At 41.8% G+C, this 24,935-nt stretch overlaps 2 protein-coding genes across 3 annotated transcripts in view; one reads left to right on the top strand and one right to left on the bottom strand.

Moving 5' to 3' along the window:
* Positions 1–24,935, top strand: part of Usp37 (ubiquitin specific peptidase 37) — a 108,777-nt gene that overhangs the window by 13,316 nt on the left and 70,526 nt on the right. The window lies entirely within an intron of this gene.
* Cnot9 (CCR4-NOT transcription complex, subunit 9) lies at positions 129–24,935 on the bottom strand. 2 transcript variants are annotated; one of them, XM_006496171.3, is made up of 8 exons: positions 24,757–24,935; positions 13,722–13,901; positions 11,955–12,070; positions 8,544–8,653; positions 7,358–7,467; positions 3,881–3,979; positions 3,288–3,379; positions 129–2,285 (listed from the first exon to the last, which is right to left on the bottom strand). In XM_006496171.3, the coding sequence occupies exons 2-8, from the start codon at positions 13,761–13,763 to the stop codon at positions 2,117–2,119; spliced, it is 738 nt and encodes a 245-aa protein (XP_006496234.1). In that variant the 5' UTR covers positions 13,764–13,901; positions 24,757–24,935; the 3' UTR covers positions 129–2,116. The 2 variants fall into 2 exon arrangements, with proteins under 2 accessions (XP_006496234.1, NP_067358.1); NM_021383.5 differs by having other exon boundaries at positions 24,510–24,911.

Raw genomic sequence — 24,935 nt, 5'->3', positions numbered from 1 at the left:
GACAGTCTGTGTGTAAGCAGTCAGGGTAGAGGCAGGTCTAACAATGATCATCAGATTAAAGTGCCTAGACATTTCTATGCTGACAGAATAAACTCTCCAATTAAAAGAATTTAAAAACAAAACAAAACAAAACAAAAAAACCCAGCATGTTTTATTTTAATCCTGTTGAGGGTGAGGGATGGAAAACACAATATAAGGGGAGGGGTCTCTTTATATAGTACATACAACATCAGGACCAACCACAGGAAGACCCATTGTAGCCCCTCCCCATTCAACTCCTATGTAGGTCCAAGGCCAGCTGAGGATAGATGGGACATGAGTTAAGACACTATTGGCACAGTAATATGGCCAATGCACCAAAAGATGGAGAGAATGTCCCAGGGAGCAAGGCCCCAAGCCTCAGCTGCTCCCCCAGTGAAGTGGAATGAAAGACTTCAGCTCAGCAGGAAGGCATATTTCAAAAACCAGGGTACCCTAGAGAACTTTTCAGATCACAAGCCGCAGACTGAGTCAAGACATTTATCAAGGTGATGCTGTTCTTTGCTTTCTGAGACTTTTGTTCTTCAGGCTTGAGGCCAAGTCCTCCTCTTCAATTTGGAAGGCAGGGGAATAAATGCTTATTCTACCCTCCTTAAATCTAGGCTACTTAATTACTACTTTCTTGGCTTTAAAGACAGAAGCCAACGAACAATGAAAGAGCCCTTGGGTTGGCACAACTGCCTCTGCAAAGGTTTCTATGACCATCTGTCCCTTTATAACCTCTTCAAACTCAATATAGACATCTTCAAGTGTATGAGACACGGGCTGAAGATTTGGACTCTTTCTAGAGTTGGATTAATAATCCCATCTTTGGAGGTGAGGATGAGAAACAAAGGCTGACGGTGGGAAGGATCGCAGTTTACAGTAACAGGTTGAGAGTCAAGCCCATGGGGATGGAAGGGGGGCCCTGACACTATCAACAAGTAAAAAAACATTTCAGTGGCAACCCTGTAGTTTCCATAGACCTAAGAAAGTGTGTTAAAAAGGAGAGGAGACTGAGCCAGCAGAGTCCAGCTATTCATTTTAAATCTGAAGAAACTCATTCAGCTGCTTCTACAATCATGAGGAGATGGCACTATGAAAACTCACGCTAGAGAACGGGGTCAAGTAGTCTACCATTTGGATCCAGGCGCTTACTCCGTTTGAGAAGACACCTGGAAATTATCTTCGAAGACCTGAATTTGAAGAACTGCGATCCCTCCTGCCCCAATACAATTCTCTTTTAGGGAAGGTTGAGTAAATTAAGACACCTGCTTTAAGTCTAAGTGGTAAAAAAGGGGAAAGCGCTGAGATGTGGGTAGGCTAGCAGCTGAAGCCAGAACAAGGTGAGTGTCCTCACAGCAGCCAGGTATGGGAGGGAAAGAACAGGAGCAGAGAGCAGGCACAGAGTTCCTGCTTGGCCTTTGGCTTTCCTATTCCCTTGCCTCCCATTCCACCCAACAGCCTGATGCAGCTATCGGTCTGTCAGAGGGGATGCAATGCCCAGACCAACTTTTTATTGAGCTTATGCAGCTAACAGACTTGTAAACAGTGCCAACTGACAAAGTTTTGCTGAGAACTACAGCTTGTGTCCATTAAACACATCTCTCTCTTTTGAGATTAAAAACAAAAATCCAAAGTAAACAAATACTGTAAGAGAGAATTAAGAGACACACCTTAAGTTGTCCAGGAAGGCAAAGTTTAAAAAAAAAAAAAAAAAGCCACATGGCTTGGTCCCCGGTGCTCTCATGCCTAGAGTGTTGCTGCCATTACCACGTTCTCTCCTCTCTCTACCAGTGGCTAGGTAGAGGTTCAGGAGCAGGGTCATCTTGGGCATGCTGCAAACACAGCATTTGCTGGTGTTGACACCCGCCTGGGGTTGTGGTAGCAGACTGCTGTCAGGAGCCCAATTCCTGGGAGCAGTAGGGGGATCCAGGACCTCCAGTCAGCCCACACACCTCAGCGGGTACCTTGCCCCTTTTCTCCAGTACAGTTCAGCACTGAGGTTGTCTATTCCCAGCAATAAAACCTGAGCTGTTTTCCTCATAGGTTCCACCCTCACTCCCCAGCAAAGGGGAGCAGTGAGAGGGAACGAGGATCACTGAGGGGGCAGGGGAATCCCCCGGGGATCGGTGACCTGGCCCTCTTGCAGGTTCTTCACCAGTTGTGCAAGCCAGCGTTTCGTGGTGGTGTCGTCTTTTAGCACCTGGGCAAAGGTTGTGTCCTTCAGCTGGTCAGGGAGGCACTGTCTGAGTGCTTCACGTGCCCTACATCAGAAAGACAACACATAAGCCCATATTTGGGAGCTGGGAAGACCCCCTTTCTTAGATATAAATATACAATTTCCTAGGAATCCATGGCTATCAAGTTACACCATGAAACTATTAGAATCTTTAAAGCAGGTGTTATGTAGCCCACAAATATTTTTACCACACCTCAATGCAGAACTTCATGCAAAAGCAAAATGGAATAATATGATGCAATATTTCACTCCAAACTGTTCTGATTTAATGATAAATACTGTCAAAATACCATTAGACATAGCTTATGAGAAATGAAATTATTTTCCATACAGAGCTGTTCTGAACAGTTACAGCTCTTATACTTAAACAGGTGTAATTTCTAATAAGTATATTCCAAACTTGGGAGGTACTGAAAAACAGGACAAATGATCAAAGAATAGCTAGGGCTCAAATAACCCCACTGGCTAGAGACAAGCCACTTGATTCTCAGGAACTCAGAAAGCACTCCATTATGTGGCTTAGCAGAATCTGAACATGTAGCTTTCATCATAAATTATGGATTAGTAGGAGAGAAGGTCAAACATTTCTGAAGTGCATTACATCTACAAAGTGCAAGATTCTGGCAGAGTCCTTGAACCCACCAAGAAAAAGTACTAAGTTCAACAGCTTACAGGAAGCAGAGAACTGCAAGCTAAAAAAGCCTCTAGGCTACAGGACTTTGCAAGAGACCTTTAAAGTACTCTGATTACCTGGAGTAGCCACAGAAAGCCCACACCACACCAGCCTCCCTTGAAACTGCTTGGGCTTTCGGGAATTTCAGGGTAGGACAGAGTTACAACAGGAGGAAGGTCTAACTAGTGCATTTTAAAGTCAGAATTTTAAATTTTAACCGGAACTTAAGTTTGTCTTAGACAAACTAAAGTTATATGCGTTCCAATTCTCAAGACAGAAGATCTGAGCTATAACACTGGAATCCATTCATGATACTATTTCGACAAAATCTTCTAAGTCCTATTAAATCTTTACCTGGGATTATCTGAGAGTCGAAGGTAACATCTTACTACGTGCTTCAGCAGACGGGCTGACGGTTCTTTGGATAGCTGCAGGACCATTTTACCCTGTTTTACCCAAAACAAAGGTAGGGGGGGAAAAGTCACAAAGTAATTCGAAATGACACCAGAGACCAGATCATCTAAGAATCATTATAAAGTTTCCGTTACCCCCCCCCCCCCCATTTGAGAAAGGGTCTCTATATTTCCTGTAGTCTTGGCTAGCCAAGCACTTGCTATATAGATCAGGCTGGACTCAACCTCAAAGAGATCTGCCTGCCTCTGCTACCACAGCTCTGGGATTAAAGACACACACTACCATTCCAGCTAGTATTTTTGGGCTAGGACACTACTTCTTCATTTGGCTGGTGAGAAACCCATGCTGCTGCTCCAAGCCCACAGGCATCCTCTTGCATCCCTCTGCCTTATAGATACTAGGATGACAGGCATATACCATCGTACCTGGCCAAGTGTTATTTCTAGTTAGAAGACAAAGTTTTGGGTCAGTAACGAAGGGACTAAGTTTTGTGATGGAAGTAAACTGCAAAGAGAGTAAAGGAAAGAACTCACCAAGATCATGGCAACATGGGAAAAACGCTCATATGTCTGACATATATAAGCTAAACCAGTGTCATCCAAGAGGATCTTCTGGAGTATGAATGTGGCAACCTGGAGCAAAACAAAGATGAATGATGCCTAAAGAGCTGCTCAGACTTATCATTTAAGTGACTACTGTCCACACATCTAGGCATGATCAGCACTCAAAGCATAACATAAGCGGAGTACCCTGCACATTTTACATAACTTTATCAAGCATCACACAATCAGAACAAATGTTATTGTACTGAACAAGTACTATGTCAGGATTTTTTTTCTTTCTTTCTTTTTTTTTTTTGTTTTTTTGAGACAGGGTTTCTCTGTGTAGCCCTGGCTGTCCTGGAACTCACTTTGTAGACAAGGCTGGCCTCCTGCCTCTGCTTCCCGAGTGCTGGGATTAAAGGCGTGCGTCACCACGCCTGGCATCAGAATTTTTTTCTAAAGGCTATTTATAGGCTTCACTTTTCCTATTGAGTCCACAAAGTACCTACCATTATTCTCATTTTATATAAAGGGGAAAGCCCTAGATAATTACCAGGAGAATTGCATAAAACTTGAGTCCAGCCTTGGCTACACAGTGAATACCAAACCAGCTTGGAACACAGCTCAACCCTTTCCCTCCCCACCCCAAGCTCCTATTTTAAATTACACAATCATTATTTTGGGGACAAGGTTTGAGACACGGTCTTACTCTTTACTCTGTAAGCATGGCTAGCTAACCTTAAACTCACAGCAATGCCCTTGCCTCAGCCTCGTAAGTGTTGGGATTACAGGCAGGAGTCACAAGTGCAGACAACTAGGATAATGATTATCTTTCTTTGGTGCCATCAGAACAGCTGCTGTCATTGTTCCACTGAGGTATAACACTGCATAGACCTCACTGTATATATGAGGTATAAAGCTACAAGTAATATACTCCAAAGGTAGCTAAATCTTAATCATCAACCCTGAGGATGCTGTCGCATATGTACAAAAGGGTCTTTGCAGATATGATTAGGGATCTTGAGCTACAGATATTATCCACACAGGTCCCAAGAATCACTAAACATCATTCTAACAGAGAGATGGAAATTTAACCCCTAAGAAGGGAATACAAGAGAATGAGATGTGAACATGCTTGACTGCTTGCACAAGGGAATCACACATAACAGAACACAAGGAACATAATTCTAGAAGTGAAATGGCATGTAAAAGACTCCTCTCTATAGCCTCTAGAGGAACCCTGGCCCTGTTCTACCTGGCTTGATTTTAGTTTATTGAAACTGACTTGTGGCTTCTAGCCCTGAGAATAAATTCATAAATTAAGCCATCACTTAATTCTGCTAATTTGTCATGACAGCAATAGGCAACTAATACAAACTATAGCAAAGAACAAATTCACTAATAGAGTGTTACTTGGTGAGCTTTCAGTCTGTATACCATATCTGTACACCACAACAGCTTAAAACACAGAACATTTCCAGCAACTCAGAATTTTTAGCATTGCTGTGCATCTTTCACCAGTTAATACAGATCTTTATAGGTAACCACCAATAGCTAGCTTGGCTTTCTGTTAAATGTGGATGCTGTTTTGCCTGCATGTATGTGTGCCATGTGCATGCCTTGTACAGCCAGGGAGAGAGCATGTTGGAGCCACTGGGACTGCAGTTACAGATTGCTGTAAACTATTATGTGGATGATGAAAACTAAACCCACATCTTCTGGAGGAGATACTGGTCTTATTGCTGGTCCACCTCTCTAGCCCTTTTTCTTGTTTTTGAACTTCACCTAGGTGGAGTCACAGTAAAAATTCATGTGCTGGTTTCTTTGCTTAATACAATTAGAACCATCGGCATTACATGTATCAGATCACACTTTTTAATGTAGTTATTTATGACCATACCACTTTTCAATCTTTAAAATAGAAATGTTATAAATGTCTTCATACATATTTTGACATACATAAGAGCTCATTTCTCTTGAGAACTTACCTGGTGTGAGACTGTGGAGTCATACAGCAGGCTTATGTCTAGTTTAGTGGATAATTTCTGGTTCCTAAATAGTTATATATTTACTTAGCAGGGTTTAAACCAACCAACCAGTCACCTTAGTGAGCTGGCCCCGTGGGTAAGGACACTTACTCTTGAAAACCCAAGTTCAAAAACCAAGGTCCACATGCTGGAAGGAGAGAACCAACTCCCATAGAACGTCCTCTACCCTTCACATGTGTGATGTGACACGTGCATACAAATAAAAACATAAACAACCAATCAACTAACCCACCTATTCAACTAAACTTTACCACCCCGGAAAAGCATCCATAGTAGTCTAAGATTAGACATGTACATTTATTAAAGGTTTATTTATTTATGTATGTACCTGTCTGTCTGAGTATGTGTGCATGTAATGGTGTAGGACTGTGCAGAAGCCAGAGGATGTCAAATGCTCTTCTTTATCACTCTTTCCTGTTCCTTCCAGGCAGGGTCTCTACCTGAACCTGGGTTTGGGTTTTCCTGGCAGGAAAGCTAGCAAGCCCTAGCATTCTCCTATGTCTATCTGCTCAGAGCTAGGTTATAAATGTGCACAGGATGTAGCTTGCTACATTTGGTACATGGGCCTGAAATTTGACCTCCAGTTGCCATGATTATGCAGCAAATGTTCTTAACTACTAAATCATTTTCCCAGACTCATATTTTAAAAGATGACTTATTTATTTTTATGTGTATGGGTGATTTGCCTTCATCTATGTCTGTACACCATGTGTACACAATGCAAGGGGCTGGTGGTCTTGGGTGCTTTAAGAAAGCTGAGCAAGCTATGTGAAGCAAGCCAGTAGCAGCACTCCTATATGGCCTCTGCATCAGTTCTTGCCTTGACTTTCTGCTCTGACTTCCCTGGACTATAAGCTGTAACTTTCAACCCTGTTACTTTTAATCACTGTGTATTATCACGGCAAAGAAACCTTAGCTAAGATTCTGACTGTATGAGCCTGATGACCCCAGCACTCCTAGAGTGAAATGGCAAGCAGAGACATAAGTGCCCAGAAAGAAGCCTGTGGACCAGCTCACAGCAATAGGAACCAGAGACAAGGCAGAATGTGAGCGCCAACTAGCCGAAGTTGTCTTTATCTTCACACCCACACCAATAAATACACTTACAACACAACGCTTAGAAGGTGAAAACTCTGAAGCAGCAGAGAAAGGTTCTAGAGCCACAAAACAGCAGCCAGAGCCAAAACAATGGTGAACCTCGGGCCGGAGAGGCGGCTCAGAGGTTAAGAGGTCCTGAGTTCAATTCCCAGCAACCACATCACATGGTGGCTCACGATCATGTGCATGGGATCTGATGCTCTCTTCTCATGTGTCTGAAGACAGCTCTGTTGTACTCATATATATATAAAATAAGTAATCCTAAACAAACAAACAAACAAACAAACAAACAATGGTGGACCTCACTCAAAGCACGCAGTACCGTTTTAGAGAGTTCACTTCCAGACTCCATGATGCGCAGACACAGAGGGATGATCTCTGTGGTCAATAAAAAGTTGATTACTTCTTGCTCATCTGTTTTAACCAAGGCCCCTAAAGAAAACATGGACAAGCACAGGTATTTTAAAGAAAGGCTTTCAAATTATATTTACTCTGTATTGTTCATCAAAAGCAAGAAATATGACATACAGACTGTAGTTTCTGTGTCAGGGAATCCATTTCATATCCATTTAAACAAAAAGCAAAACAGAGTCAGATGTAGTGAGTCATGAATGCAATCCCAGCACTGGGACGGGCTAGAAGATACTATTGAACTTTAGGCCAACCTGGACTACAAAGAATTACAAGACAGAGAGAAGGGGTATTGGGGGAAGGTGAGGGAGAGGGAGACAGACAGACAGACAGAGAGAAATTCATGTAGGCACATTATGCATGAAAAAAATCTTAAAACAGAAAAAAGATTTACCAAATTAAGTTCTTGCCAGACACGATACTCTCTCTATAATTTGAAGCTAAAAACCAGATCTTGATTTCTGATTCTTACAGCTTTATTAACAGTATTAAGAATGGTGCTTGCCCTGGGCAGTGGTGACTCATGCCTTTAATCCCAGCACTTAGGAGCCAGAGGCAGGTGGATTTCTGAGTTCGAGGTCAGCCTGGTCAACAAAGTGAGTTCCAGGACAGCCAGAGCTACACAGAGAAACCTTGTCTCAAAACAAACAAACAAACAAACAAACAAAGAAACCCAACCAACCAAACAAAAAAGGGATGTAACTTTGTAATCACTTACTAGTAAACAGACGATGTCAAAGACAAAAAATGAACAAGCTATAAGTGAACCAAACACACAACTTAGACCACTATTATCAGTAAGAATTTCAGGCTTACTAATGTCCCTGATAACTTACCTAGGACATCAATGCCATTCAGTTGGTAGTGTGCTTGCCTAGAACGCATAAAACCCTGGGTTCAACCCTCAGCTCCACATTAAAAACCATATCAAGTATGAGGAAGTATGCTTGTAACCCCAGCACTTTGGAGGCAGAAAGTAAAGAATAAAAAAACTGAAAAAACTTCAGGAGTATCCTCAGCTACATAGTAAGCCTGAGGCCAACCTGGGCTACATAAGACCATTTCTTAAGAAAAACAACAACAACAAAAAAACTTACCAATAACTCCAAGGCTGGTGAGCCGAAGATATTCAAAGGGACGAGTTTTGCTGACTGTGTGCAAAAAGGGGTACAAAAAGAGTGGGATGTGTGCTGCCAGAAAAGCTGACCTGAAAGAAAGGACAACCACAGTCACAACCCAGGGCCCACTACGTCTGAGACAGAATGTGAGACTGCCTGCCAGGGGAAGGAATCCTTAGAAAAGATTTCACTGGCTTTTTGTGACCAACATTCTCAATGTATAACGTTGTCCCAGAGGAGACATGTGTTAGTATCTGGAGATGTATTTGTCAGAAGTGAGAGATGTTGAGGGCTACTTAGCATCCAGCCACAGAAGCCAGACAAGTCTACATTGCTAAGAAGGGGAACTTCTTGCCCTCACTGACACACCATAAAGACTCAGCACAAAATGTCAATGTGATACAGCAACCCAGGCTAGGATGATTAAACAACACAATTTACTTTTAATCTGCACTAAGTGCCTTAAAAACTGATTGACTATAGCCAAACAAACAAACAAACCTCCCAAAACGAAAATCAAGCCACAAATGCTAAAGGCAATGTGTTGCTGTACATCTACACAGAACCTAGCAATCAGGGCCCGCCTAGAGCAGGAGAATTATGATCATGAGTCTGGGGCTAGCCTAGAGACACCGTCTTCAAAAAAAGGGCAAAAGCTACTTTACTGGGAAAGAGATTCTTCAGGAGGCTGAAAAGATGGCTTCTGGTGATTAAGAGAATTTGCTGGGACCTAAGTTCAATTCTTCTATTTCCCATAGTTTATAACTGCCTCTGGTACTTTCTAGTTGCAGGGGGATTTTCCAGGTTCCTCAAACACCCAGACAAGGGTGGCAGCTGGGCACATGTGTATGTCCCTCAACACACATGTATGAGAGCGCTCGCTCGCTCTCTCTCTCTCTCTCTCTCTCTCTCTCTCTCTCTCTCTCTCTCTCTCTCACACACACACACACACACACACACTCTCACACACACACGAAGAGTGGCCTTAAACTTACTATGTTGCTGATAGTGACTTTGAACTTCTAAATACCCAAGTGATAAGATTACAGATATACCCAACTATGTCCAGCTACTTTGCTGTGTTTAAACATATTTTTTTTCTTGGTTAGGCATACTAAATACACCAAATATTTTGAAAGCACTTGAATTTGCAACTAATACAGAAAACCATCTACTACTACTTATGTACTTCTTTTAAGTGAACATAAGTATTCTCTTCTTGGATAATCAGACTAGGAAAGTCTCACTACATTAAGTAACCCAGATTGGCCTTGAATTTGTAGTAATCTTCCTGCCTCTGCCTTCCCAGCGGTGGAATCTTAAGTCTGTGCCACTAAGCCCATCTAAGACAAAGTTCTTAGCAGCTTTTTAAAGTTTCTGACAAGTCAGCACTAACTAAACACTCAGACTTTATAAGGAAACTAGACAAAAAGAAGGCAATTAAAAGCTACAGCAGACTGTTTCTCTCTATTTGTGTGTGTGTGTGTGTGTGTGTGTGTGTGTTGGTAGGGAGTGATGCATTCATGCTCCTCTCTCCTTCCACCATGTGAGAGTCCTGTGTGGAACTCAGGTTGTCCAGTTTAGGCACAGGCTTCTTTACTGCTGACCCATCTCACTAGCGCAAAGCAGATTCTTGACCAGGGTTTTCCCTTCTTTTTCATGTATGACAATATGGCAATACAGCTATACCTTGCATGTCAACCCCCATCTAAATTACAGAGGCTGCCTAGAATTCTAAACTAAGAAGGACTCTGACACAAGGTGTAATGTCACACACCTTTAATCCCAGCACTGGGGAAGCAGAGGCAGGTGGAGAGTTTGAGACCAGCTAGAGTCCCTAGACAGCCAGAGCTACATATCAACTAACCAGATGCCCCAGAGCTCCCAGGGACGAAACCACCAACCAAAGAGTACACATGGAGGGACCCATGGCTCCAGCCGCTTTTATAGCAGAGGATGGCCTTTTAGACATCAATGGGAGGAGAGGCCCTTGGACCTGTGGAGGTTCAATGCCCCAGTGTAGGGGAATGTGAGGGCAGGGAGGCAGGAGTGGGTGGGTGGGGGAACACCCTCATAGAAGCAGGGGGAAGGAGGATGGGATGGGGATTTCTAGAGGGGAAACCGGGAAAGGGGATAACATTTAAAATGTAAATAAATAAGTAAAATATCTAATAAAAAAAGTGAAAAACAAAAAAAGAAATCAAATCTGAATTTTGTGAGGAAAAAGTGCTTACAAATATTTACTGAGTTCCTATTATATGACATGTACCATGCAACAATCTTGGCCCAGTGCCTTCCACAATTTAGAAAAGAGAAGTGCCCATGTATGTGCTTATCATATATTATCTTTCCTGTGATATGACCATTGTTCTTTAAAACTTTGCTGTTGTAAGATGACTCTGATTAAGTAAACATAAAATAATTACTTAATTTTGTTTTTTTGGAGCAGGGCCTCACTCTTTAGCAAGCCTCCTTCCTGTCTTAGCCCTCTGAGCACTGGAATTATAAGTATGAACAACCATGGAAGGCTTAAAGCTCTTTTTATATTTGGGGTTGAATCACTGACAGAAAATATCCTTTAAGGTAGTTACGCAAAATCTTTCCAATTAGAACATAGCAAATCACTAAATTAGTAAATTGCTCTTATGTTGTTAAAAGGTACGAAATTGTATTTTGCTTTACTTTAAAACATGTCATACTTAATTTAAATCTGTAACCAGAAACTAAAAATAGCTATCAAAGTTAACACTGTAGAAATATATGTCAATAGTAACAGGAAAACAAGGAAAAGGTGGGTATGGTGGTACACTCCTACAATCTCAGCACCTGGGAGACAAAAGGCCAAGGCTGGTGTGGGGGGTGGAGGTGGAGGTGGTGGGCAGCAGCAGCAACAGGAGCTCTGTGAGTTTGAGGCCAGCCTGGTCTACAGAGTAAGATACATGACAGCAAGGGCTACACAGAGAACCGGGTTTCAAATGAACAAACATCCCTTTGCCCCCTCCCCCCCCTCCCCCCCAAAAAAAACAAGAAAAAGAAAAGACAGTTTAAGGCCAGTTTCAGCTATGAAAACAAAAACATTTTGTCTCAAAACAAAAGAAACCAAGCAACCTTACCCACAAAGACCCACCAACTCCAAAACTAACAGATAAAACATTACACACAAAAAAGCCAAGAGACATAAAGAAAGTATATTAAAAATATCCAACACACTAAAAACTGTAAGAAAAATGTCACTGCCATGACTGAGCAAAAAATAATGAGTTCTAAAGACTCATATCCATACACTACATTGCATCTCCTTTCTCTGATCACACAGCAAAGGTATATAAGTTCCTATAAGATACTCACCCACCCCCATTAATTTACCAACACACCCAAAAAAACACTTACCTGGTCTCCGGGTGTGAGGCCACACACTGCAGCAATGCTAAAGCATTGCAAACTCTGTTAGACTGGTGTGCTGTCAAGGTTGGGGGGTTGATAGATGGATAAATATTTACAATTTCCTGAAAAATTAGAAGAATCCCAGACAGTAATTAATCACAAATTACCAGTATCACAGCATAGTGACTTTAATTCCTGCAGAAACTGAATAACCCTTTCATTACAAGCGTACTAAACTAAGTAGGCAAGACCTTTTCCTATGTGCCTGCAGGAATACTGAGTCTCCTATACTTCCCCCTACATTTTGCAGCTAGTCTTTATTTTACTGTACTTTATGTGTGTTGGTGTACTGCCTGCATGTTTGTTTGTGCATCACATGTATGCAGTGCCCAGAGGCCAGAAAGAGGGTGTCTGATTCCAGGAACTAGAATTATAGCTGGTTGTAAGCTACAATGTAGGTGCTGCAAATCAAATCCAGGACTTCTGGAAGAGTAGCCAGTGTTCTTTACCACTGCACTGAGTCATCTCTCCAGACCCTGTAGCTAATTGAGGGACCCATATTTTTGTAACTTTAAGAAGTTATATTCTATTTTATAGTGAGACCTATCTTGAATATAGTTCTGTTTATTTTAGCTGCAAATCCTTTCATAACACTAATAGATTCTTGGCTACATGTGTTAGGAACAGCATATGAATTTACCAAACAGATTTGAAAGATTATTAATTTGGGGAAAAACTTTATAGTTATAAATGATAATCATCATTTATTCTATACCTTGGTATCTTAGGATTATTTCGTATTAACTTATTTCCCAGATATCACCACTCTGGCCTGACCCGAATTTTAGTTATTTATATTGGCTTTACTAAATTTTTTTTTTTTTTTTTTTTTTTTTTGTGGTGTGTGTACACATCACAGCACATGTGTAGTGATCTGAGGACAACTTGCAGGATTCAGATCCCTCCTTGTACCCAGAGATTAAACTCAAGTTGTCAGGCTTGGCAGCAAGTGCCTTTATCCAATGAACCACCTTAGCAGATATATTTATTTATTCTTTAATGCACATGGAAACACACCTTTAATCCTATAGCTGCTACACCTTAATCTTAACATATCCCCCCTTAGACCATGTCTATGGCCCTCATACTATTTCTATATTCTTCCCAGCTATAACAGTTCTACCACGCTGTATTTCTAAAAGCTGTTTCTCAATGTAGCTCTTAGATTTACCTGTTAAACACAGATTTTAAGGCCTGCTTCTCAGATCAACTAAATTAAATCTCCTGGGTAGAACCCCCAAATATGCATTTAACAAATACCTTTGACTTTTTTTTTCTCAGTTTTTTGAGACAGGGTTTCTCTGTGTAGCCCTGACTGTCCTGGAACTCATTCTGTAGACCAGGCTGGCCTCAAACTCAGAAATCCACCTGCCTCTGCCTCCCGAGTGCTGGGATTAAAAGTGGCGCAGGTGGATTTCTGAGTTCGAGGCCAGCCTGGTCTACAGAGTGAGTGCCAGGACAGCCAGGACTATACAGAGAAACCCTGTCTCGAAAAACCAAAAAAAAAAAAAAAAAAAAAAAAAAAAAAAAAAAAAAAAAAAAAAGTGTGCACCACCACTGCCCAGCTACCTCTGACTTCTTAAAAATGGAGTCTTACAAATGTTAATATTTAAACAACCATTCTCAAGTCTTCAAAAATCATTTGGGCACAGGAAGAGAAAAACACACTTGTGACAAACATGACTGACTTCCTACTTGTGGATACATACCCACCTGTAACAGTGCTGCAATAGTACCAAATGAATGCCATAGCATGGGTGCAAGGTCAGGGACAGACTCTCTCTTCTTGCTCAGCTCCAACAAAGCATTTTCCCTTGTCTCAGGACTGGACAGTTCATTGATCCACTGATAGATCTTCTCTCTGTCCACTTGGGCTAGTGCAGTAGGCACAGGCTTTAGGGGAAAACAAGAAAGCAAATGTCAACTTAGTACAACTAAACCAAGTCTTACCCATCAGTGTGCTTTATAAGCATGAGTATTTGTAAGTTACAGGGGCTTAAACATATACATCTGATCAAAGTAACTCAACCTGTTTGACAGCTAATGAGCCCATGTTTAGGAGGCTATGTTAGAGGTATATTTGGGCTGAACTGAAAAATATACTAGGATGCTTACTATTGTGATATTTTAAGTCAAAAAACTAACAAACAGCTATCAATAAGAGATGGTGTAACTATAGTGTGGTACATCTTTAAAATGGAATATATTATGTAGCCCTTTATGAAAAGTCGTTGTATGATATGGACCATACTAAATAAATTAGCAGAACACATTCCTACAAAAAGAAAGAATACATATTTAGATTATACCATCTTAAAAAAATTTAATAGAAACACAGGCTACAATATAGCCTGAAGTCCTTTGTCTACCTAGCTTTCATAGAACAAGTCCTACAACATAATAACTAAAACACTCACAGAAACTAGAGCAGCAATATAGTTTTTACGCTGCTCAATACATTCCAAGCAACCTTCTCCCAAGTGTTGTCATACACACACCACCACCATAAACTCCAGGATCTCTTCTTCCAGTAAGAACTAGCCTGTGACTTGTATTCAACAAGTCTGTGCCTCAATTTTCCTGTAAGCCACCAGATAACATGCCATGACACTTGTGTACCAGGTCCCATTCTCAGAGCTGATCTGATGCCAGTAGCTAGTGCCTCTGACAGTGGTATAGACACCCATAAGACCAACACCTCAAAACTCATAACCGCCTCCTCCAGAGGTCATCTGTGGAGGTTGTAGTCTCCATGTAACTTTGATCCAGAACCACTTCAAATGTGTCCTGAGGCCCTCAAAAGGCACTAGCTTCAGTTCTGCAGCCATTCTAGCAGCAGGAGGGCAGTTTGGTGCCTACCTGGGTTCCTCATCATCCCTATTCACTTTACCCCCACTTCAGTAACAGCAGTACTTAAGTCAACTGAATATGTATTTGTATACAGTAATATAGAAATGCCTTTAAAGTAAAATGTGGCCACATTACAATAGTAATTTCAAAGAGAGCAAGAGAGTAAGGGTACATGGGAGAATTTGTAGGGAGGGAAGGGGGAAATTATGTAACTATACTATAATTTCAAAAAGTAAAATTTTATTAAAAAACAAAACCAGGAGTAATTGTTACTTAAAAAAAAAGGGGGGGGAAGACTTATTTAGGGATGATCTAGAAGTACATGCCTTTACTCCAGCACTTGAGAGGCAGGGCAAATGGATCTCTCTCTCTGAGTCTAAGGATAGCCAGGTTTACATAGTAAACTCTAGGCTAGCCAAGGGTATGTAGTAAGACCTAGAACAAACTATGTTACTAACCACTAAAGAAATAAATAACTTATTTATTCCTATTTTATGTGTCTGGGTATTGTGATGGTTTGTATATGCTTGGCCCTGGGAGTGGTACTATTAGAAGGTGTGGCCCTGTTGGCGTATGTACGTCACTGTGGTTGTGGACTGCCTGGAAGTGAGTATTCTGCTAGCAGTCTTTAGATGAAGAGGTAGAACTCTCAGCTCTGCCTGCATCATGCCTGCCTGGATGCTGCCATGCTCCTACCTTGATGATAATGGACTGACCTCTGAACCTGTAAGCCAGCCCCAATTAAATGTTGTCCTTATAAGAGTTGCCATGGGGAGCCAAGCGTGTGGTGGCACACACCTTTGATCCCAGCACTCGGGAGGCAGAGGCAGGCGGATTTCTGAGTTCAAGGCCAGCCTGGGCTACAAAGTGAGTTCCAGGACAGCCAGGGCTATACAGAGAAACCCTGTCTCGAAAAAAACAAACAAACAAAAAAAACCAAACAAACAAACAAGAGTTGCCATGGGGGCTGGAGAGATGGCTTAGCAGTTAAAAGCACTGACTGCTCTTCCAGAGGTCCTGAGTTCAATTACCAGCAACCACATGGTGTCTCACAACCATCCATATTGAGATCTGATGCCCTCTTCTGGCTTGTCTGAAGGCAGTGACAATATACTCACATACATAAAATATTAGAGAGAGAGAGAGAGAGAGAGAGAGAGAGAGAGAGAGAAGCCTTGGTCATGGTGTCTGTTCACAGCGGTAAAATCCTAACTAAGAGTTTACAGGTACAAGGACTGGGGTATTGCTGAGATAGGATTGACCATACTTTTGTTTGAAAGAATGTGGATTTTGGGACTTTGGATTAGGAAAGTTGTAGAATACTGTAAATGGGGCTTAATGTGCCATCCTAGTAGGAATATGGAAACTTTGTTGCTAGGAGTTGTTTGAACTGTGCTGACCTGGTCCTAGAGGATTCAGAAGTTCAGTATGTGGTATATGGTATTTTGGTGAAGAATGTGGCTACCTTTTGCCCTTGTCTAAGAGTGCCTGAGGCTAAGATGAAGAGACAAAGGAAGTCTCAGAGCTGCCCAGCAGAGACTTTGTTCTCTGCATAAGTCTCATGAAGAGCATTTTGAACAAGCATAATAAGCTTAGAAAGGAAAAATATAAAATATATGGTTTGGGTATTAAAGGGGTACCAGGAAGTGAAACAGAGCTGAATCCTACGTTCAAGGAGATAACAAATTAAGGGAGTGGCACTTTGGGACAAGATCCTACACAGCTAAATTTAGATCTAAGTGTGGTGATACACACCTTTAATTGCAGGAGATAGGCATGCAGATCTGAGTTCAAGGTCAATCTACAGAGCAAGATCCAGGACAACCAAGCTTAGGCAGTGAAGGAGTTGGAAAACAGAAAGCCGGTGACAATGTAATAGAGCAAGGGGGCTTTGTTCTATTCCAGCAGCAGTGTTTGGCAGTTTCAGCTTTATGGCTCTGGCTTTAGATTCCAGAACAGAAGGGACTACTGGGACAATTGAAACTGGTTAGCTAGAGCTAAGAAATTAGTGGTGATTAAGAAGAGACCAGCATCACTGAGGTGAAATTTTCTGATAAGTGTTTTCTGAGAGCACAAAGAAGCTGTGCTCCAATAATTATTAGCCAAGGTTGTATTTCGTGCTGCAGCTGTACTTGGTAATGTTTAAGACTCACCCAGGTGATACTGGTTTTAAAGGCATGAAGTACTCATGAAGAGCAGCTGAGGTTTGGCATTGTGAGGCCATGGAAAGTCTTTGGTGAAGGTGCTACTTCAGTTGTGGTCAACAGCCAAGACTGAAGAGGTCATGCAAAGGATTTGAGGCTTGGCATCATGAAGAGAGCCTATTGGTGAAGCCTAGTTGTAGCTGAAGACCCCAGTATATTGGAGATGCCAGTAACATGGGATGATAACTAAGAACAGCAGCAACAGTGAAGTGAATGGATCAACGTGAGCTTAGAGTGCTACAGAGGGTGGAGCTAAAGAAGTGACACCACCCCTTTGGAAGAGCCCAAAAGATCATACGTGGATCCCAGGCATTGAAACAAGAAGCTGTAACATTGAAGCTGCCTTGGAGATCCCAAGATATTTGAGATGCCAGAGCTATGGGCTATCTGCTGAGGAAAACTGCTAACAGAGAGTGGAACCAGGCCAGGAGAAAGTTTGTTGCATTCAACAAAGATGAAAAGGGAGTTGGAGATCTGAAGACCACTTTGACATCAGACATGGAGATGAAGAGTTTGGAGTTTGCCCAACTGGTTCCCTGTCTTGCTTTGGGGATTACAGTTAAGTGATTGGATGAATCTCAGAAGAAACTTTGAACTTTGGACTTCTAACACCGTTGAGACTGCTATAGACTATAGGGACTTTGGAAGTTGGACTAAATGTATTTTTTATTATGCTATGGCTAGATATGGCCCCCATAGATTCATATGTTTGAACAAGCCAATGGGGCCAGGGAGTGGAATGTGATGGTTTGTATATGCTAGGCCCTGGGAGTGAGTGGTACTATTAGAAGGTGTGACCCTGTTGGAGTAGGTATGTCACTGTGGTTGTGGGCTTTAAGATCCTCATCCTAGCTACTTGGAAGTAAGTATTCTGCTAGCAGCCTTCAAATGAAGAGGTAGAACTCTCAGCTCTGCCTGCACCATGCCTGCCTCTGGATACTGCCATTTTCTTGCCTTGATGATAATGGACTGAACCTCTCTGAACCTGTAAGGCAGCCCCAATTAAATGTTGTCCTTATAAGAGCTGCCTTGGTCTGTTCACAGCAGCAAAACACTAAGACAGGTATTATAATTATACCTGCATATGTGTCTGAGCAACACATATATGCAATGCTTGAAATCAGAAGGGTGTCAGATCTTCTGGAACTGGAGTTACAAATGGTTGTAAGCTTCTATGCTAGTGTTAGGAATTGAACTTCGGTCCTCTGGAAAAGCTGCAGCTGCTCATAACTGCTGAGCCATCTCTCTATAGTCTCCACATCGTCTCAGTGTTAGGCACTATTTTATAATACTATTCTTATTATTAAAAATTTATTTACCTTATTTTATTTATATGTATATGAGTCTGTATATGTGTATAGCACATGCATACATGTGGGTACCCAGACGCTAGAAAAGGGCATCCCTCAGACCTGGGATTTTTGAGCTTTCAATGTGAATGATAGGACTCAAACTTAAGCTCTCTGCCAGTATAAATTCTTAGTTGCTGAATCATCTCTTCAGACCCCACATTTTCATTTCATAGATGAGGAAAAAGGCATACAGAAGTTATTTAAAATTTAAACGGCAACCAGGCTCATGCCTATAATTTCAAAACTCTGGAGGCAGAGGTAGGTAGATCATTGCAAATTTGAGATACCTAGTCTATGCAGGAAGTTCCAGGCTACCTACAGATAAGACGCCTTTAATGCCAGCACTCGGGAGGCAGAGGCAGGCGGATTTCTGAGTTTGAGGCTAGCCTGGTCTACAAAGTGAGTTCCAGGACAGCCAGGGCTATACAGAGAAACCCTGTCTCAAAAAAACAAAAAAGAATATCATTAATGTTAGGAAAAATTCTCTAGTTATAAAGCACTAAATACAAATTTTCATGTGAAAATCTATAAAACATTTTTACATAATTCATTACATGAAAATAACTCAGACAGGAGTTATAACATATACACACAAAGTAAATAAATTAAAATTAAATTAAAAGTTAAAAACAAGGACTGGAGAGATGATCAGCCATTAAGAGCTCTCCCAGAGGACAAGGGTTCAATTTCCAGCACCCACATGGCAGCTCATAACTCCTACTCCAGGGGATCCAACACCCTCATATAGACATACATGAAGTCAAAACACCAAGTACATAAAATAAAAATATATTTTTTAAAACATTTAAAAACATAAAAGATCTTAACTTGCAAGTAACTAAATACCACCCTAAATGAAAACATCTCAAACTGGGAACCTGAAGTGGCTTAAGACCAGAGCCTTTAATCCCATCACTTAGGAGGAAGAGGCAGGCCGATCTCTTTCAAGTTCAAGGTCAGCTTGCCCTACATATCAAGCTCCAGAACAGCCAGGGTAAATAAACTGAACACCCAAAATCCAGTTTGTCGTCCCCCCCCCCCCAAGCTTAGCCATCTCTACAGTTTCTCCGCCTATAGTAAATCATTCAATTCTGTCATGGTTAATGTGTAGCTACTGTATTAAGTAACTACCAGTTTCAGGCAGTTTAAAAAAAAAAGGGCTGTCGAGATGGCTCAGCGGTTAAGAGCACTGACTGCTCTTCTGGAGTGTCTGAAGACAGCTACAGTGTACTTACATATAATAAATAAATTTAATAAATAAATAAAGTACACTGTAGCTGTCTTCAGACACCCAAGAAGAGGGCATCAGATCTCATTATGGATGGTTGTGAGGCACCATGTGGTTGCTGGGATTTGAACTCGGGACCTTTGGAAGAGCCAGTTAGTGCTCTTAACCGCTAAGCCATCTCTCCAGCCCTAATAAATAAATCTTAAAAAAAAAAAAGGATCTTAGAAATTATTTAGTTCTGTTGTAAGAAACACCAACTTTAATTTACATACAATAAAAACACACCCATTTTAAATTCACATTTCACTGAATTTTGATGAACTTACATATCTCAATGACCATCACAATTATGATATAGGTTACTTCTATTATCCCCAAAAAGCTCTCCAGGGCCTTGTTCAGTAAGTCCATAATCTGGTCTAGACAACCACAGGTATTTTCTGCTGCTGAAGATGAGGCCTGTGCTTTCTAGGAATTACTGGTAGGAGGTATGGTTCATTCACTTTATCTTAAGAAACAGGTTAATAAAGGATTAACATGCTCAGGGTCACACAGTGACTTGGCAGAGTTCAATTTATCTAAAACCACTTTTCAGTATCCCTATCTGGTCTATGTGATTGAAATCAAACATCTTCCCTTGAAGTTGAAGAAATTATTTCTTATAACCATAACAAAACTTTATTATTGTTACACCAGTTTATTAATAGTTGGATTTGCATAGTTAGTTCAACTATTAATACATACCCAGTCACAAAATCATCTGAGAAATTTATTTTAGACTATTAATTACCATCCTCAATACTCAGCAAGATTAAAACAGGGCTCTACTCCAGCGAATACTGTATAGTCTCTTGTAACTCAAATGTCATCAATCCACCTTACATTAGCATGCTACTTATTTACATAGTATGAGTGCAGGTGTGGTATATACATATGTGAGGCTGAAGTGTACAGAGACGAGGTTCTCACTGAACCTGGTACTAGGCTGGTAGTTAGCAAACCCTAGCGATTCTTCTGTCCATAATCTTGGAGCTCTGGGGTCACAGATATGCAGTCATAGCTGGCTTTTTATGTGCGCACTGGGGACTTGAACTTAGGTTCTTATGCTTTGAGCAGCGAGTGCTCTTACCTGGTTAGCTATCTCCCCTCGTTCCCTTTATTAATTTTGTAAATAACCCCTTATTGTTTTCTGTTTGTGTAAAATAGAAAAAAGAAATTTTGTTTTGATGATAATGAATGGTATTAGGATATTATTTCATAATGACAAGACCATACTATATTATAATTCAACTTTTATAACTGTGTCTTTAGTGAATAACACCCTGTATTCATTGTCCTTTAATAGTATTTCCAATTTCCTTGCTAAAGGTATGGTCCCCCCTCCCCTGTGTGTGTATATAAAGACAGAGCTGGGAATAGCTCAGTAGTAGATCGCTTGCCTAGTACATATGGGGCCCCAAACTCAATTCACAGCAACACACACACATAAACAGGGAAGGAAAAAAAAAGTAACTTTAGGGCTGGGGAGATGGTCCAGTCAGTAATATGCTTGAAAATATGGGATCTGAGTTTAATTTCTAGGACCAACCTAAAAAGCTGGCTTTGGTTGCCCATGTAATCCCAATGCTGTAGAAGCAGACAGACAGATCACTGAGGTGTACTGGCCAGCCAACTTAGTCAAATCTGCAAGATCCAGGTCAGAGACCCCATTTCAAGTACCACTCCAGAGGAACAACTCTCAAGGTTGACCTCTGGTCGGTCTCCGGACACGTACATCCACACAGATAAGCACATCACTAGTTTTCATTATTAAGCAAAACTCAAGCATCTTCTCAAGACTTAGGTTACTGTGGGAACTGCTGTGTGTAACGCTCCATCTCAGTTCCTAGCAAACTGTATTATTTTTTTCTGCTCAGATCAAAATAACATAACAGTATGAATTGTAGACATAGGGGATGGTGAAGAAACTGGGTCAAATTTGTATCCTTCAGTCTTATCCCTTATCAATTATCCTAATGAATGTCTGGTACAAAAAAAACTGTTAGAGCTGCCATGTGGGTCAAGCAGCATAACGCATGTTTTTAAACTTATGTATGGCACTATAAATGTAGTTTGAAGAACTATATATTGAGAACTTTTTATAAGTAGCGTACCACAGGTTTTTGTTTTGCTTTTTGAGAGGGTCTATGTAGCCCTGATTGTCCTGAACTTGAAGAGATCTGCCCCCTCCTGCTCACCAAAGACACGTACCACTATGGTTAGCTTAATGTGCCACAGTTATAACAGCTACTCAAATAATGCATTAGGGAGGGAAAAAAAGGAAAATGAGAATCTGGGCAGAGGAGAGGAGACTGGTATTGAAGCATGTATGTTCAGATGCTGAGATCTACCATCTAACCTTGAACAATTCGCTTACCACCGCCACCTTTCAACTTGATGAGTCTCAAATAATATGTATAACTGGGAAAGAAGGAACAAAAGCAGCTAGGGGCTTCTTTCCCATTATTGTCTGTCAGTCGACTGCCATTTCCTTCCTCCCTTAATGGCTCATCCCAGACCTTGGTGAAGTGAGATCATCAAAAAGAGGACCAATCAGACCAATGTCAAAACTAAGGGTGACAGGAAACCCGGAGGTATTGATTGACAAAAGGTATGGAGAAGATTAAAAGACTAGATTCTCATGACTAGCATAATCATGGGAACAAAATGAAGTACATGCTGCCCAGTGGCTTCTGGAAACTTCTGGTCTACAGCATTAGAAAGCTTGAAATGTTTCTTTGTAACAAATCTACTATGCTGAGATTTCTCAGTGTTTCCTCTAAGAACTGCAAAATCACTACAGAAAAAAACAACACAGCTGGCCTTCAGTTACCAATCAGGCTGACAATGAAGGAAATGAGTATGTGGCTTACATATATACTTTATTTGTGCTTAAATAAACACACACACACACCTATGGAAACTATAGTCCCTTAAGAATTTTAACAAGTATAAACAGAGACAGGATATAAAATATTACTTGCTCTGAAAAGAAGAAATCAACTTCATGAAGTAGTATGTTCTTAGTTTTTTTTAAATGAATGTTTATTAGTTTGTGTGTATTGTGAGTTCTGGGGACTTAACTCCGGTCAATACACTTGGCAACAAGTGACTTTACCCACTAGGCCACCTCACTGGTTCCTGAGCAATGTGTTCCTGTCTAGGTCTCAGTTACACTTAGCTGAGTCGCTTGCTTTTTTTCTTCCCTTTTGAGACTGCATCTTACTGTGTATCTCAGGCTGGCCTAAATAAAACGCTCTGTAGACCAGGCTGCCCTTGAATGCAGAGATCTGCCTGCCTCTGCTTCCCTGGGTGCTGGGATTAAAAGCATTGTCATGCCAATCAGATTGTTTACTTTTGGGAGGAGTCTCTGGAGACTGAACCAAGGGTGTCACACATGCCAGATCAAATATTCTCCTATAATTAATATCTCTACCCATCTTTTTAAAAATGTTTTCTGAGATAGTCTTATTAAATTGCCAGGCTGGTCTTGAACTTGTGATCTGCCTGTCTGAGCTGATATTACAGAGGTGCTGCCACCACCCTCTGGAGGATGTTTTTCTTTTCTTTTTGGTCAGGATATCACTATGCTATCATGGTGGCCTGAACTTTCCATATAGACCAGGCTGGCCTCAAAATTCACAGAAATCCCAAGCACGGCTGTCCTAAATATTTCTTTTTATACTTGAAGTTAAGGTAGTTTTTCATATTTTATTTAGTCATTATGTTACGTTGTCTCATAATGTAATCTAAATACATTATTTTCCTGATAGCATTTCCCCTTGGTGAAACAAAGTGAAACTGGCCTTTGGAAGTGTCTTTAAACTATGCTGCTTCCAGTATGGTTGTGAGTGTAGCCATTCAGTCAGCATTATTTGAGTGCTTACCTTACTGTAGTAGGAACTGTCCCAGTGGTGGGGAAAACAAGTGAACAGGCCTCACCAAATACTTGCCCCTGACTTACAGAGTACAGACAACCCACAAGTAAAAGTAAAATAAAATATAAAAGTCTAGTAATTAAACCGTGGGATCGGTGCTCTATATGAGAAAATGTTGGGGTTACAAGCTACTATGAATATGGTCGGAAAAAGTCACTCTGAGGTAAACTTGTGTGTATGTATGGAGGCAGAGTCCTAAGAAAGACATTCCAGGTAGAGAATATGTAACAGAAAAGTTCATATACTTCTTGGTCGGAGCTTAGGGAGCAAGTGACAAAAACCAAGCCCATAAACGTGACTAAGGACCACATCATACAGGGCTTGTAGGCCAGGGAAGGAGTCTACTTTCTCTAAATTTAACCGAAAGCCATAGTACGACTCTAGGGAGGTATAATACATGATTTGCTTTTCTTGTTAAAAGATAAAACGCGAGGCGTGAGGAAGTCTTTCCTCATGCAAAAAGCAAGTGGCTTGAGCTAGAAGCCCATTTCCGAACCACTGAGATGTGCCTAGGCGAGGAAGTCTAGGATCACGGGACCAGAGCGAATGGCCGTGGCAGTATCCTCATCCCCGCCGACGCCCAGCATTCACAACCCGCGTCCAGATAAACTGACGCCAGGCGCAAAGGAATCAATGAATGGCCTGCTGGGGCAGCGCGGGGCGCGGGACCAGGCCTTGGCGCTGGCAAACAACGCGAGAGGCCGCGCGCCAGGCCAGGAGAGGGGGCGGGAGGGGATGAGAGGGAACAGCGGGGGTCCGGCTCCGCCACGGTCGGCGTGTGGAGACCCCCAGACCTTGCGACTAGGGGCAGGAGCAGCTGGACTCAGGGCCCGGATCTGGGAGCTAGAAAACAGGCTGAGACGGACATCCGAGCGGGAGCAACCACTCACCGCTGCCGTTGCCAGGCTGTGCATGTTTGGAGCGGCCGCCGCACTCCTCCTCCCGCCGGACGCACCGGACCCGCGTCCCAGCTTCAGCGGCTCTGATGCCCAAGATGAAGTGCCGCCATCCGCCTCCGCCTCGCTCCGCCCCCTTCGCGGGCCTTTGACCTCTCACCTCTGACCCTCCGCCCACCCAGCCCTTTCCCGCCTCCCGGACCTCGGCCTAGCAAATAATCTCAAAGTATGTTCTTTGAACCTTCAGATTCGGGATCAAAATGACGTCTGCAAACTACTGGCCCTCGTATCCCCACAGCATCGCAGGTAAATCCTTTGAGAGACGTGAACTCTGACTTTCTCCCGAAGGCCAGACAAGGGCGGGAAAAGGCCAGCAGGCTTGGAAGGACACGAATTGCGCATGCTCAAGCGGTTGCGCGT

This window comes from Mus musculus, chromosome 1 (genome assembly GCF_000001635.26).
Source record: "Mus musculus strain C57BL/6J chromosome 1, GRCm38.p6 C57BL/6J".
Classification (NCBI taxonomy): Eukaryota; Metazoa; Chordata; class Mammalia; order Rodentia; family Muridae; genus Mus; species Mus musculus.
The sequence above is the reverse complement of the archived record's forward strand: the minus strand, read 5'-3'. Positions and strand labels throughout refer to the sequence as shown.

Coding starts and splice junctions, on each gene's coding strand:
- Cnot9 (NM_021383.5), bottom strand. CDS start 24,533: ATGCACAGCCTGGCAACGGCAGCG. Junction 12,071..13,721: donor CTATTGCAGCACTGTTACAG/GTGGGTATGTAT, acceptor CTAATTTTTCAG/GAAATTGTAAATATTTATCC. Junction 3,380..3,880: donor CCCATGTTGCCATGATCTTG/GTGAGTTCTTTC, acceptor TGGGTAAAACAG/GGTAAAATGGTCCTGCAGCT.